General features: G+C 44.8%; 1 protein-coding gene across 1 annotated transcript in view; it reads left to right on the top strand.

The window, feature by feature from the left end:
- Positions 1 to 4,312: 4,312 nt before the first annotated feature.
- The window catches only part of BPNT2 (3'(2'), 5'-bisphosphate nucleotidase 2), a 30,042-nt gene continuing 17,727 nt past the window's right edge, over positions 4,313 to 16,627 (top strand). The window contains exon 1 of the mRNA XM_038766497.1: positions 4,313 to 4,789. Within this exon, the coding sequence (XP_038622425.1) occupies positions 4,334 to 4,789 (456 nt within the window). The 5' untranslated portion in view covers positions 4,313 to 4,333. The remainder of the gene's footprint in view (positions 4,790 to 16,627) is intronic.

Here is a 16,627-nt window from a genome sequence, read left to right as displayed (position 1 = left end):
TCACACTTTATCCACCACGATGTCACAGTTCCCAGGAACATGTTCATAGATTTTTATATAATGAAATGTCAGACTGCAGGCTAGAAGTATGATGTCTATTATAATTTTCCTTCTCTTCCTCCCCACCACCCAGGTTATTTTCAGAAAATGACCATTTGGAGCACATGTAAAATGCACACCAATTTCCGTGTCCTGTCATAGCCCTTAGTGGCTTAATAAATAATAATCATAATTAATAACTTAGTAAATAACAGTATTTATTAAGCATTTACCATGTGCCAAGCCCTGAACTATGCACCGAGATGGATACGAGATAATCAGGTTTGACGCAGTCCCTATCTCGGCTATTGTTCAAAGCCAAAGTTGGAGGAAGGACAGGTATTTAGTCCCCATTTTACAGTGGGGAAAACTGAGGTGCAGAGATGTGAAATGACTGGAAAATATGGTCACAAAGCAGGGGAGTGACAAGCCTGGGATTAGAACCTAGGTCTGGGATCTTGCTACAAGCCCATCCTGCTTGGTTCCATGGGCTTTAGGAAGAAGGAGAACCTCCAATCCCTTCTTCTTTTCTTAGGGGAGCTCTGCCCTCCTCAGTGACTTATCAAGTGCCCGAGGTCTTATCAGGGTCCATTGATGTGACCTCAGGGAGATTTCTGGTTCCACCCCCACGAACAACCCCCACTGTTTCACTGTGTGTGCGAATGGGAGGATGAGGAGGGGAGGGGGATCCTCTCTAGGGATCAGGCAAGGGAGAGAGGATGGCAAGTCCCATCCTCTGCTGCTACTGGAAAAATCAGTCGTGTGTGAATGCTGCTGATGACGGGGTGCCTCTTTTCCATTCACAATCCTCAAACCAGTGTCCCATAGAAGGTGGCAGACCAATATTAATTTCTTGGTTTGCCCGATCCACTAAGCCACGTGCAACTGAGAAAGGTGGGCAACGATGGGAGAAGGCTTGAGAAGTCACACCGGGGAATATTTTGGGCCTGGGAAGTCATCTATAATTACCTGTTATGAATCATGTATTTATATGAGTGTCCCTCTCCCCTTCTAGACTGTAAGCTCACTGTGGGCAGGGAATGTGTCTACCAACCCTGTTGTAGCTGTACTCTCCCAAGTGCTCGGTAATAATAGCTCGGCAAATGCCAGTGACTGATGACCCTAGAGAGAAATGTTAAACCACTGGTGGGAAGTCTGACTGGGGTTTAGAAAAGTAAAATCCCGGGGAAAACTGAGTACACTGAGTACAGCGTGGCTCAGTGGAAAGAGCGCGGGCTTGGGAGTCAGAGGTCATGGGTTCGAATCCCAGCTCCGCCAACTGTCAGCTGTGTGACCTTGGGCAAGCCACTTAACTTCTCTGTGCCTCAGTGGCCTCATCTGTAAAATGGGGATTAAGACTGTGAGCCCCCCGTGGGACAACCTGATCACCTTGTATCCCCCCCAGCGCTTAGACAATGCTTCGCACATAGTAAGCGCTTAACAAATACCATTATTAGTATTAGTAGTAGTAGCATTACACTAGACTGCTGGGGAGAATTGGGGAAATCCTCAAAACACCAAAAGCGTTAAAGAGGCAAAGAGTTAATCGTCACCGCTGTGGAGCGATCTACATTCATTGCCAAAAAGACTGGAAAGTATTCAGTGAGAATCCTTCCAGGTCGATGGCTCCAGGATTCTGCGCAGGGAGAGGGCAGGGTGTTGGACCGCAAAATTAGCTGAGCATAAAATGAAAAGCATTAAAAGGGCTTAAGGGAGGAAGGAGGTTATTTGCATTTGAGTGATTAGATGAATACGGAATAACCCTCCACCCACAAGACCAAGAAAAATCATTTTGGAAACACGATCGCACCTATACCCTAGATCACATCCCCAAGTCATGAATCTGTCACGCTGTAACATGATTGCCAGATGTCTCAAGAATTTGGAAGCGATTGAGAGTACAGAATGAATTTCGACCCTGGCTGTGATCTGTTTAGTTTAAACAAGCATTACTATTTGCAGTGATTACTCCCATATCTCGACTCCGATGGAAAACTCAGACTTCTTCCCCGGAGCTTCTCCGTGAATCCCTGGTTGATCCAGACATTTATGAACTGGGTTTCTGCATGTGGGTAAAGCACTGTAAAGTGCCAAAGCACTGTTCATTCATTCATTCAATCGTATTTATTGAGCGCTTACTGTGTGCAGAGCACTGTACTAAGCACTTGGGAAGTCCAAGTTGGCGACATCTAGAGACGGTCCCTACCCAACAGTGGGCTCACAGTCTAGAAGGGGGAGACAGACAACAAAACATAGTAACAAAATAAATAGAATAAATACGTACAAATAAAATTAATGAATAAATTAATGAATAGGATTGAAAGAATGAATACGATTGAATGAATGAATACAATTGAATGAATGAATATGATTGAATGAACGAATACGATTGAATGAATGAATGAATACGATTGAATGAATGAATATTCATTCATAGGATATTACTCTATTCATTTATTTATTTTACCTGTACATATCTATTCTATTTATTTTATTTTGTTAGTATGTTTGGTTTTGTTGTCTGTCTCCCCCTTCTAGCCTGTGAGCCCACTGCTGGGTAGGGACCGTCTCTAGATGTTGCCAACTTGGACTTCCCAAGCGCTTAGTACAGTATTCGGCACACAGTAAGCGCTCAATAAATACGATTGAATGAATGAATTCAATCGTATTCATTCAATCGTATTCATTCATTCAATCGTATTTATTGAGTGCTGTCTGTGCGCAGAGCAATAAATACAATTAATGGATTGATTGAATACGATTGAATGAATGAACACGATTGAATGAATGAATGAATGAATACGATTGAATGAATGAATACGGTTGAATGAATACGATTGAATGAATGAATATGATTGAACGAATGAATGAATACGATTGAATGAATGAATACGATAATGATGAATACGATTGAATGAATGAATACGGTTGAATGAATACGATTGAATGAATGAATATGATTGAACGAATGAATGAATACGATTGAATTAATGAATACGATAATGATGAATATGATTGAATGAATGTATGTATATATGTTTGTACATAGTTATTACTCTATTCATTTATTTATCTTACTTGCACATATCTTTTCTATTGATTTTATTTTGTTAGTATGTTTGGTTTTGTTCTCTGTCTCCCCCTTTTAGACTGTGAGCCCACTGTTGGGTAGGGACCGTCTCTATATGTTGCCAACTTGGACTTCCCAAGCGCTTAGTCCAGTGCTCGGCACACAGTAAGCGCTCAATAAATACGATTGATTGATTGATTGGTTGAATACGATTGAATGAATGAATACGATTGAATTAATGAATCAATACGATTGAATGAATGAATACGATTGAATGAATGAATACGATTGAATGACTGAATGAGTGAATACGATTGAATTAATGAATGAATACTATTGAATGATTGAATACGGTTGAATGAATGAGTGAGTGAATACGATTGAATTAATGAACGAATACTATTTAATGAATGAATACATTGAATGAATGAATACGATTGAATGAATGAATGAATGAGTGAATACGATTGAATTAATGAATGAATACTATTGAATGATTGAATACGGTTGGATGAATGAATGAGTGAATACGATTGAATTAATGAACGAATACTATTTAATGAATGAATACTATTGAATGAATGAATACTATTGAATGAATGAATACGATTGAATGAATGAATGAGTGAATACGATTGAATTAATGAATGAATACTATTGAATGATTGAATACGGTTGAATGAATGAATGAATGAATACGATTGAATTAATGAACGAATACTATTTAATGAATGAATACTATTGAATGAATGAATACGATTGAATGAATGAATGAGTGAACACGGTTGAATTAATGAATGAATACTATTGAATGAATGAATACGGTTGAATGAATACGCTTGAATGAACGAATGAGTGACGTCACGCAGCGCCTGGTTGGGGGGGCGAAGTCGGCGCGCGCGCCCCCCCTCGCCGAGCGGCGGTAGGGCGTGCCCACGTCCGGGTGACGTCACTCGGCGCCTGACTGGGAGGGGGGCGACGTCGGCCGGGATGACGTCACGCGGTTTCTGGTTGGGAAGCGACGTCGGCGCCCCCCCCCCCCCCCCGCCAAGGCAGCGGGCCTACGTCGGGGTGACGTCCCTCGGAGCCCCCCCCCCTTCGCGGCGCTCCGGGCCGGCGTGCTGACGTCGGGTGACGTCACGCGCCGCGTCACGCGTCGCCCCCGTGCCGCCCGCCGGGCTGAGGGGACGGAGGGGCCGGACGGGCCGAGGGTCCGGACGGGCCATGGCCCCCATGGGGATCCGGCTGTCCCCGCTGGGAGTGGCGGTGTTCTGCCTGCTGGGGCTCGGCCTGCTCTACCACCTGTACTCGGGCTTCCTGGCGGGGCGCTTCGCCCTGCTCGGGCTGGGCGGCGGCGGCGGGGGCCGGCCCGGGCCTGAGGGGGCCGGCCGTGATGGCGGCCGTGAGGAGAGGGAGGGCGAGGAGGGCGAGGGCGAGGGCGGCGCGGCGGGCCCGGGCCCGGGCCCGGGCCTGGTGGACCTCCGCGACCTGCTGGCCGTGTCGGTGCTGGCCGCCGTGCGGGGCGGCCGCCAGGTGCGCCGGGTCCGCGACAGCAACGCCCTGCACGAGCGGGCCAAGGGCAAGACCCGCGAGGGCGCCGACGACAAGATGACCCGCGGGGACCTCCTCTCCAACCGGGAGATGTTCCACCTCCTCAGGGACACCTTCCCCAACGTCCAGGTAACCCGACCGTCGCCGCCATAACGGCCTACTCCATTCCCAGCGCTTCGAACGATCGATCAATCAAGCTCACCTCCTCCAGGAGGCCTTCCCAGACTGAGCCCCTTCCTTCCTCTCCATCCCCCCATCTTACCTCCTTCCCTTCCCCACAGCACCTGTCTATATGTTTGTACAGATTTATCACTCTATTTTACTTGTACATATCTATTCTATTTATTTTATTATAATAATAATAATGGCATTTGTTAAGCGCTTACTATGTGCAGAGCACTGTTCTAAGCGCTGGGGGGGATACAAAGTGATCAGGATGTCCCATTCTTAATTCTTAAGTCCCACAGTCTTAATCTCCATTTTACAAATGAGGTAACTTGAGGCTCAGAGAAGTGAAGTGACTTGCCCAAGGTCACACAGCAGACATGTGGCGGAGTCGGGATTCGAACCCGTGACCTCTGACTCCAAAGCCCGTGCTCTTTCCACTGAGCCACGTTATTTTATTTTGTTAGTGTGTTTGGTTTTGTTGTCTGTCTCCCCCTTTTAGACTGTGAGCCCGCTGCTGGGTAGGGACTGTATATGTTACCAACTTGTACTTCCCAAGCGCTTAGTACAGTGCTCTGCACACAATAAGCGCTCAATAAATACGATTGATGATGATTGAGCGCTTACTGTGTGCAGAGCACTGTACTAAGCGCTTGGGAAGTACAAGTTGGCAACACATAGAGACAGTCCCCACCCAACAGTGGGCTCACAGTCTAAAAGGGGGAGACAGAGAGCAAAAGCAAACATAATAACAAAATAAAACAAATAGATATGTACAAGTAAAATAAATAAATAAATAGGGTAATAAATATGTACAAACATATATACATACATACAGGTGCTGTGGGGAAGGGAAGGATTTAAGATGGGGGGGATGGAGAGGGGGACGAGGGGGAGAGGAAGGAAGGGGCTCAGTCTGGGAAGGCCTCCTGGAGGAGGTGAGCTCTCAGCAGGGCCTTGACCCTGCAACCAATCAATCAATCTTCCTTCAAGGCCCTACTGGGAGCTCACCTCCTCCAGGAGGCCTTCCCAGACTGAGCCCCTTCCTTCCCCTCCATCCCCCCCCATCTTACCTCCTTCCCTTCCCCACAGCACCTGTCTATATGTTTGTACATATTTAGTACTCTATTTGTCTTGTACATATCTATTCTATTTATTTTATTATAATAATAATAATGGCATTTGTTAAGCGCTTACTATGTGCAAAGCACTGTTCTAAGCGCTGGGGGGGATACAAAGTGATCAGGATGTCCCGTGTGGGGTTCACAGTCTTAATCCCTATTTTACAGATGAGGTAACTTGAGGCTCAGAGAAGTTAAGTGACTTGCCCAAGGTCACACAGCAGACATGTTGCGGAGTCGGGATTCGAACCCATGACCTCTGACTCCAAAGCCCGTGCTCTTTCCACTGAGCCACGTTATTTTATTTTGTTAGTATGTTTGGTTTTGTTGTCTGTCTCCCCCTTCTAGACTGTGAGCCCACTGTTGCGTAGGGATTGTCTCTACATGTTGCCAACTTGTACTTCCCAAGCGCTTAGTCCAGTGCTCTGCACACAGTAAGCGCTCAATAAATACAATTGATGATGATTGAGCGTTTACTGTGTGCAGAGCACTGTACTAAGCGCTTGGGAAGTACAAGTTGGCAACATATAGAGACGGTCCCTACCCAACAGCGGGCTCACAGTCTAGAACAGTGCTTTGCACATAGTAAGCGCTGAATAAACGCCATTATTGTTGTTGTTGTTACAATATCGTGCTTACTATTGTACTCAATTCTGTTTCCTGAGCGCTTATCGGGTGCAAAGCATTACCATGATCATCCCAAGTGCTTAGTCGAGTGCTCTGCACACAGTAAACGCTCAATAACTACGATTGAGTGAATGTTATAATATCGTGCTCACTATTCTGTTTACTGAGCGCTTATCGGGTGCAAAGCACTTAATAATTACCATGATTATCAGAAGCGCTTTAGAAGTAAATATGATTGAATGAATGAATGAATAGTAATAATAATGGTGGCATTTGTTAATCCCGCCAGGAGCCCACTGTTGGGTAGGGACCGTCTTTATAATGTTGCCAACTTGTACTCCCCAAACGCTTAGTCCAGTGCTCTGCACACAGTAAGCGCTCAATAAATACGAATGAATGAAATAATAATAATAATAATGATGGCATTTGTTAAGTGCTTACTAAGTGCAAAGCACTGTTCTAAGCGCTGGCAAGGTGAGCAGGCTGTCCCACGGGGGGCTGACAGTCTTCATCCCCGTTTTACAGATGAGGTCACTGAGGCCCAGAGAATAATAATAATAATAATGATGGCATTTGTTAAGTGCTTACTATGTGTGAAGCACTGTTCTAAGCGCAGGCAAGGTAATCAGGTTGTCCCACATGGGGCTCACAGTCTTCATCCCCATTTTGCAGATAAGGTCACTGAGGCCCAGAGAATAATAATAATAATAATTATTATTATTATTATTATAATGACATTTATTAAGCGCTTACTATGTGCGAAGCACTGTTCTAAGCGCTGGGGGGAATACAAGGTGATCAGGCTGTCCCCCGTGGGGCTCACAGTCTTCATCCCCATTTCACAGATGAGGTCACTGAGGCCCAGAGAATAATAATAACAATAATAATAATGGCATTTGTTAAGTGCTTACTATGTGCGAAGCACTGTTCTAAGCGCAGGCAAGGTAATCAGGTTGTCCCGCATGGGGCTCACAATCTTCATCCCCATTTTGCAGATAAGGTAACTGAGGCCCAGAGAATAATAATAATTATTATTATTATTATTATAATGGCATTTATTAAGCGCTTACTATGTGCAAAGCACTGTTCTAAGCGCTGGGAGTGGATACAAGGTGATCAGGTTGTCCCCCGTGGGGCTCACAGTCTTCATTTTCTTCCTGCCATCCCTTTGCTTCCCCCTCGCCCCAGTGCACTAATGAATATATGTCTAGATCTGTAATTCCATTTATATTGATGCCTGTTTACTTGTTTTGATGCCTGTGTCTTCTTCCTCACCTCTCCCCCTGCCCAGACTGGCAGCCCGCTGTGGGCAGGGATTGTCTGTCTTTATTGCCGTATTGCACTTTCCAAGCGCATAGTCCAGTGCTCTGCGCACAGTAAGCATTCAAGAAATACGATTGAATGAATTGGAGACCCCATTCCAAACCGTGTGTGCACTGGGGAAAATGGGAGACGGCCGTCTTCTTCGAGGTGGGACCGGCCTGGACTCCAATCTAATTTCTTTTTTGGCATGGTCGGTTGGTGACGGGGCTGGCTAGTGGTTGAACGGCTGGATCGCATTCCTTATAGTTGATTGGTATGACTATATATATATAATATAATATATAATATATATAATATAATATATAATAATATAATATAATATATATATATTATGTTACCAATTTGTACTTCCCAAGCGCTTAGTACAGTGCTCTGCACACAGTAAGCGCTCAATAAATACGATTGATGATGATGATGATGATGATATACGTACACATACCCACACACACACATATATGTAATCCCGTTGTGGGCAGGGATTGTCCCTCTTTATTGCCATATTGTGCTTTCCAAGCGCTCAGTACAGTGCTCTGCACACGGAAAGCGCTCAATAAATAGGATTGAACGAATGAATGAATGAACGTATGCACACAGAGAACATCGTGGAGCCGTCATTTAGGTGGAAGTGCCCCGGGTGTGGTCTGCCTCCGAAGGGATCCCCCTCTTGTTTTTAAGACTCTCCCTTTCTTTTCCCTTTCCCTGGCACCTTGTAGTAGGCAACCTCGTTTACTCTTGGCTTTAAACCCGAGTGTGGACACACCATAATTCGTGAGGGGTTCTCTCCCCCACCCCACCCCTGCCCATTCGTCCAATCTACTCCCTTCAGAGTACACCAGCACACTCGCATTTTATGTCATGATATCAGGAGAAATTAATATTCCACTTAAAGTATTTGAGGCAAGTGGCATTCCCCGCTGTAACTTCTCTGAACTGGACTTTAAGTTTAATTTAGTCTGCACCTCTAGAACATGTCGAGCCTGTTATTTATACAATAAAGCTTCATTTCATGAGCATTAAAATAACTTTGGAGACTTTTAATGGGAGTTTTCACCACCAACGGCCATACTAAAGTGGTGATCCAGAAGTGTTCATATTGTACATATTTATTACTCTATTTATTTATTTATTTATTTTACTTGTACATATCTATTCTATTTATTTATAGATAGATATACATATCTATCTATTTATTTTATTTTGTTAGTATGTTTGGTTTTGTTCTCTGTCTCCCCCTTTTAGACTGTGAGCCCACTGTTGGGTAGGGACTGTCTCTATATGTTGCCAATTTGTACTTCCCAAGCGCTTAGTACAGTGCTCTGCACATAGTAAGCGCTCAGTAAATACGATTGATGATGATGATGATGAACTGTTCTCGGTACGGACTGAAAATTTCCCTCGAAAAAACCATGAATGAGGTTTTCTGTTAGTCCCAAAGCCGTTTCGTACCTTGAGTAACGATATCTTCACGATTCCATGTTGTTATCCATTTACTAGGGAATGTTAAAGGGAGCAGTTGCCGTGGGTAATGAGCTCACGCATATCACATCAACATTTAATCGAAGACAAATGTAGCCTTAAAAGCTTCTCTCTTACTTTTGTTTTTAATTGGATATGTTGAACACTCCTGTTAAAAAAAAGAAGACCAAAAGCTATTTTGTGCCTTAGGTATTTAGCTATAACATGAATATGGGGTGAGAGTTGGATCACTAGAGAAGACTAACAAGGGTCTACTCAGTGAAAATGGGTATGTGTCATACTGAGATGTCTCCCGTCTGTGATGGTTTGTTAGACGTTAGACTTTAGGTGTTGTATGTAGCCACTTGAGGTGGTAAAGTTCTCCCAAAAACCAAATTCCACTCTACGTGTCTTATTGAAAAAACTTTATGAGTGCATGTGAGTGTTCTTGGAGCAGTTACGGTCCGTTTTTCAAAACTATGTGGTTTGGTGGGTGGAAGGGCAAACATCATTTGTGGAAAGAGAGATACTTTTAGTGCCCTTCGGACTTGTCCATTATTTTTATATTTGAGTGATGAGGACTTGATGGTGAATGGGATCTTTTGTGGTATTTAAATGCTTACTATGTGCCAAGCACTGTACTAGTGCAGGATTAGCTACCACATCATCCCTGCCTCAGTCACGCAGTCTAAAGGCTGAATAATAAGCTTTTAAGCCCGATTTTACTGGTGAGGAAACTGAGGCCCAGAGAAGGTACATAGCTTACCCAGGATCACACAACAGGCAAGTGGGATTAGAACCCAGGTCCCCTGATTCCCAGGCACATGGTCTTTCCACGAGGCCATGCTGTGACTTGATCCCTGGCTCGCCAGCCCCTCTTGTGTGCTGTCGCCCCTACCATCCGTGTTTACGGCGGGATATGCGCTTCTGCCACAGGCTAGTTGGCAGGCAGAGGTGCGGTGCGTTGTGAAACACATGCAGAAGTTTTTATACACGCAGGACCTGCTTTTAGCAGAATGCTGAAGCGCAGCCTCAGGGCCATGACCCAGCCGGTTACAAACGGAGCCGTTCAGGATGGACTGATTGGGCCTCTGAGTGAACATTTTTTCAGCCAGGCTTCAGCTGAAAGTTGCACACACAAATAAGAGTAAATACAGATTGGTTTCTAAATAATAATAATAATAATGGTATTTATTAAGCGCTTATTATGTGCAAAGCACTGTTCTAAGCACTGGGGAGGTTACAAGGTGATCAGGTTGTCCCTCGGGGGGCTCACAGTCTTAATCCCATTTTACAGATGAGGTAACCGAGGCACAGAGAAGTGAAGTGACTTGCCCAAAGTCACACAGCTGACAATTGGCAGAGCCGGGGATTGAACCCATGACCTCCGACTCCCAAGCCCACGCTCTTTCCACTGAGCCATGCTGCTTCTAAAGACCTTGAAGATCATAAAAGCTCTTCAAATGTCAAATTTCTAAATATTTGAGGCCCCAAGTAGTAGGTGTCCCAAGAGCGATGAATTTCCATCTGTGTTGTGCTCCGGGGAGCCCCTCACAATACTGACATTTCATATCGCCGTTCACGTGTGTGAGGATGCCTGCCATGCAAGTGTGGTGACATCAGAAGTGGTGGCACCCCCTCAGCCCCCCAAAACACAAACACAGAAATACAAAAAAATGTTAGGCTTGTCCTCTTGAGAGGGCACCGCATCCCTAAATGGAGCAGTGTGGCCTTTGGGGATTAAATCAGGCCGTTGAGTTAGAAAGCACTCACTCCATTTAGACTCCCCCTATTTGACAAAGCTAACATCAAGCCTGGCCTTGAGGGGAAAAGGTTGCCTTGGAATTATTGTCAAGTTGTCTAAACTGATCCTGTTTTCTTCAAGGGTAAACAAATGCATTCGAGAGGAAATAAAATGTTTTAATTGTCTGCCTAAAGTAGTGCTTGAGGTCACATTGCAGTCAGACCTGTGGGGTGCCTGCAGAAAAGGTTAGGGGGATGAGGCAGATGCTCTGTGGGAGGGAAGAGTGTATAACAGTTCCCTGGTTGGACTGGGCAGATCCTTTTATGTTAATCACCAGAAAGAAAACTAAATCTGTAGTGTTGTCTGAGCTCGTTAGGTAGGTTGCCACTTAACATTTCTCTTTATACTATATTTATATCCATACCTGTGGCTGTGTGGTGTGTTAAAGATATTTTTAGACAAAAGTATTATTTGGTTCTAACCTGTGAATGGTTTAATCATTCTTTCCAACTTTCTCGGAGATTTGCTTTCCATCCATGTCTTGTTTTCTTAGTTCCAAAAATGTAAATTTGGATTCAAGTGGTTGGATTGGGTAACAATTCTTTAGAAACACCACTGAGAATTCCGTTAACTGTGTTGCTGGGGTGCAGGGTATAATTGGTCACTAGAATGAGGAAGTATTGGCTCAATAAACTTTAGCTATGCCCCCGTCGTTGTAGTCTTCTCCTATCCATAAGTAGCCCCCGGGGCTTTTGTTTGAATCCGAGGATGCTCCCTGGAGGAGAAGGTGGGTCTTTCTGACTCCTTCTCTATCGGGGCGTCTTTTTCTCCTGTTCAGCCCTGCCTGCTTGTGATTTTGTCACTTTAAAGATTTTGTTTTTCCGAGTGATGAAGGAGTTACAGCTAAATTCCTTCCAATTGAACGGTGTTTGCCTGTTTCCGAGTAAATATTGTTGAGGTTTGAATTTCCAAAAGAGGTGTTTTTTAACTTTGTAAAAAATTAGGTTATTCATAAGTAATAGTAGTAAAAGTATTGAACGCCCACTGGGGAATGGGAAATGCACAACAGAAGGGACACATTTCTTGCTCATAAGGAGCTGGCCCTCTAATAGAAGCATATAAAAAGGTTTACGGGAGTAATCAGAATTAGTGTATCCGTAAATGCTGAGGTTGGGTCTAAGGGTGGGAGATAGCTGGTGAGTTTTTATGTGACTTGGGGTACTAGGGATTAACCAGGGAAGACATGTTGGAGGAGGTGGGCTTTCAGGAGGGCTTTGAATATGGGGAGGGCTGTGTTCTGTCAGATTTGCAGAGGGAGAGAGTTCCAAACGGTGGGAGCGGCTTGAGCCGAGAGACGGAGATGGGGGGAGTCAAGAACGAGGCAGTTAGAAGGTTAAGTTGGGAGGGATGAAGAGAGAAAGAGAGGTGGGGAGTAGTGGAGATGTGAGATTTGAGTCAGATGACACTTCAAAGAGGATCCGTGCATCATCATCATCGTCAGTGGTATTTATTGCGTGCTTATTGTGTGCCCAGCACTGCACTAAGAGCTTGGGAAAATACAGTACAACAGAGTCGGTAGTGGGTAGAGCATGGGCCTCGGAGTTAGAGTCATGGGTTCTGATCTCAGCTCCGCTCCGCCACTTGTCTTCTTTGTGGCCTTGGGCAAGTCACCTTACTTCTCTGGACCTCAGTTTCCTCATCTGCAAAATGGGTATTAAGATCGCGAGCCCTATGTGGAACAGGGACTGTGTCCAGCCTAATTTGCTTGTATTCATTCATTCAATCGTATTGAGCACTTACTGTGCACAGAGCACTGTAGTAAGCGCTTGGGAAGTACAAGTTGGCAACATATAGAGACAGTCCCTATCCAACAACGGGCTCACAGTCTAGAAAGGGGAGACAGACAACAAAACAAAACATGTGGACAGGTGTCAAGTTGTCAGAACAAATAGAATTAAAGCCTCAGTGCACATCATTAACAAAATAAATAGAATAGTAAATATGTACAAGTAAAATAGAGTAATAAATCTGTACATACATATATACAGGTGCTGTGGGGAGGGGGAGGAGGAGAGGAAAAAGAGAGCTCAGTCTAGGAAGGCCTCTTGGAGGAGGTGAGCTCTCAGTAGGGCTTTGAAGGGAGGAAGAGAGCTAGCTTGGTGGATGTGCGGAGGGAGAGCATTCCAGGCCAGGGGGAGGACGTGGGCCGGGGGTCGATGGCGGGATAGGCGAGAATGAGGTACAGTGAGGAGGTTAGCGGCAAAGGAGCGGAGGGTGCGGGCTGGGCTGGAGAAGGAGAGAAGGAAGGTGAGGTAGGAGGGGGAGAGGCGATGGAGAGCCTTGAAGCCGAGAGTGAGGAGTTTTTGCTTGATGTGTAGGTTGACAAGCAGCCACTGGAGATTTTTGAGGAGGGGAGTAACATTCCCAGAGTGTTTCTGCACAAAGATGAGCCAGGCAGCAGCGTGAAGTATAGTCTGAAATGGGGAGAGACAGGAGGATGGGAGATCAGAGAGGAGGCTGATGCAGTAATCCAGTCGGGATGGGATGAGAGATTGAACCAGCAAGGTAGTGGTTTGGATGGAGAGTAAAGGGCTGATCTTGGCGATGTTACGGAGGTGAGACCAGCAGGTTTTGGTGACGGATTGGATGTGAGGGGTGAATGAGAGAGCGGAGTCAAGGATGACACCAAGGTTGCGGGCTTGTGAGACGGGAAGAAGGTCTACAGTGACGTGAAATTCAGGGAGAGGGCAGGGTTTGGGAGGAAAGATAAGGAGTTCGGTCTTGGACCTATTGAATTTTAGATGGCGGGCAGACATCCAGATGGAGATGTCCTGAAGGCAGGAGGAGACACGAGCCTGAAGGGAGGGGGAGAGAGCAGGGGCAGAGACGTAGATTTGGGTGTCATCGGCGTAGAGATGATAGTTGAAGCCTTGGGAGCGAATAAGTTCACCAAGGGAGTGAGTGTAGATAGAGAACAGAAGGGGGCCAAGAACTGACCCTTGAGGAACCCCTACAGTAAGGGGATGGTAGGGGGAGGAGAATCCCGCAAAGGAGACTGAGAATGAACAGCTGGAGAGATGAGGAGAACTGGGAGAGGATGGAGTCTGTGAAGCCAAGGTCGGATAGTGTGTTGAGGAGAAGGGGGTGGTCCACAGTGTCGAAGGCAGCTGAGAGGTCGAGGAGGATTAGTATAGAGTAGGACATGTATTTTACATATAGATGAGGAAACTGAGGACTTGCTCAAGATGACATAGGCAAGCAAGGAGAGCTGTGAAGTTTTCCCACACCCATCCTATCCTTATCCTTCTTCATTTCTTCTTCCCCGTCTACTGTCCCTTCCGCCCCAACCTGTCAACTGTCCAGACTGTTGTGCGTCTGTCTGTCTGTCTGTCTGTCTGTCTGTCTGTCTGTCTGTCTGTCTGTCTGTCTCTCTGTCTCTCTCTCTCTCTTTCTCTCTGTCACAACAGCAATGCTTAGAGAGAGTCTGCTGCTGGCCCTTGTTTTTAGTGAATCTTCCCCAGCCTCTCTGACAGCCTTAAAAGATGGATGGAATTTTCTTTTGGGAAAGCAGTTTTGAATGATAGGGGAGCTTTCAGAAGCTAGAGTTAGGCGCTCCCTCTAATTAGGTGGAAGTGTTCCAGCCTCCCAGAATTCCTGGACCTTTGCAGTTAACCCTCTATTAGGAGACCGTGAAACTCCCAACGTGAAAGCACTGTACAACACAAAGAAAAAGCGATCTTCCCTTCACTATATCAACAGAGCGCAGTCTGCATTTCACTAATGATCCATATAAACTCCCCTAATGAGACCTAGGTTGACAAGATACACCCCAGGAGAGAAATGAGAAGATAAAAACAGCCTTATTAAATCTGCAAAGCAAGAGGACGGCTGGAATAGTGAGCAATAGTAAACATTACTAATCTAGTATTAGCATTGATTCTCACTAAGGGGGGGTTGAAAAGCAAAACAAATGACACTAATATTAGAATCCTCACTGAGGAACGAATGCTGTTTAGGATCATTGAGGCTCAGTGAACTCTCGGCAGTGGTTCTACTGTTCTTGCTCCTGCTCGCCCCTAAGCATACAGTCAGAAGATTTTATTTTTCTTTTTATTGCGGAACTGTGCGGGGGAGAGAGAAATGATTAAAATTGAACTGTAAATCAACAGTAGTTAATGTGCAGCCTCTAGAACTGTAAGGAATTACAAGCAATTATATGCACTAACCCAGCCCTGCCCTTGTGTTAAGGATGTTATTGGAGAGACAGAAGAGGCACAATAAATAGACTCCAGTCATCCACTCGAGCATCCAGCATGGCAGGATGATATGTTTAGCCAGATGCTGTGGGGAGGGGGCAAGGAATGGGTGAGGTGGGCTCCTGAAATAGCCACGGCTGGGCCTTGAGATGGCCACAGGAGGCTTCCCTGAGGTTGATTGATTAACAAATCAATTGATTAACAAAACAAATAGTTAACAAATACTTAACTAATCCGGAGAAATGATGGATTAGAAAAATCTTGAAAGGGGGGAAGACAGGAATAGAAGCGTCTTTGTGTATGGTGGCTTGAGGTTTCAAACAAAAGTAAACATCAAAATATTGGAATACACTCACAAAACCCCATTGTTACTAAAACTAATTAGTGTTCTGCTGTTTAATGCAAAAGCCTACATGCTGTCTTGACCTTTTTACGCATTGTGTCTAAGGTTGTGCCATAAAACAGAGGGAAGCTCGAAATGCCTCCAGATAGCCTCAGAGGTTTTCTTTTTTAAGTAGTTCAATTGATTGTAACAATGCAGGCTATGTATAGAACGCATTTTAAAGGTGCTGTTTATTAGATCTTGATTACAAGGAGCCAGTGAATTAAAGTAATGTCATGCTAGGGAACAGTTTTCAGGGTGGAATAACTTTCATTTCTTTTTTAATGTGCTACCGCACGTTTAGAAATACACACACACGGCAGAATGCTGGACTTGCAAAGTCAGTGTGCAGTGGCAATGCAAAGGAAATATTCTTTCTTACCTCCTTCCCTTCCCCACAGCACCGTATATATGGATATATGTTTGTACATGTTTATTACTCTATTTATTTTACTTGTACATATCTATTCTATTTATTTTATTTTGTTAGTATGTTTGGTTTTGTTCTCTGTCTCCCCCTTTTAGACTGCGAGCCCACTGTTGGGTAGGGACTGTCTCTATATGTTGCCAATTTGTACTTCCCAAGCGCTTAGTACAGTGCTCTGCACATAGTAAGCGCTCAATAAATACGATTGATGATGATGATTGATTACCCTGTGTTGTGAGGTCATGCGAGACAGGGATTGGGTTCTACCTTTTTTTAATGGTATTTGTTACGTGCTTATTATGTGCCAGGCACTGTTTTCAGTACTGGGGTAGATAGAAGGTAATCAGGTTGGACAGTTCTTGTCTCACCTGGGGCTCGCAGTCTTAATCCCCATTTTTCAGATGAGGTCACTGAGGCTGAGAGAATTTGTTACTTATCGTAAGTCACTCAGGACAAGTGACGGAGCT

Source organism: Tachyglossus aculeatus, chromosome 25 (genome assembly GCF_015852505.1).
Source record: "Tachyglossus aculeatus isolate mTacAcu1 chromosome 25, mTacAcu1.pri, whole genome shotgun sequence".
NCBI lineage: Eukaryota > Metazoa > Chordata > Mammalia > Monotremata > Tachyglossidae > Tachyglossus > Tachyglossus aculeatus.
The sequence above is the reverse complement of the archived record's forward strand: the minus strand, read 5'-3'. Positions and strand labels throughout refer to the sequence as shown.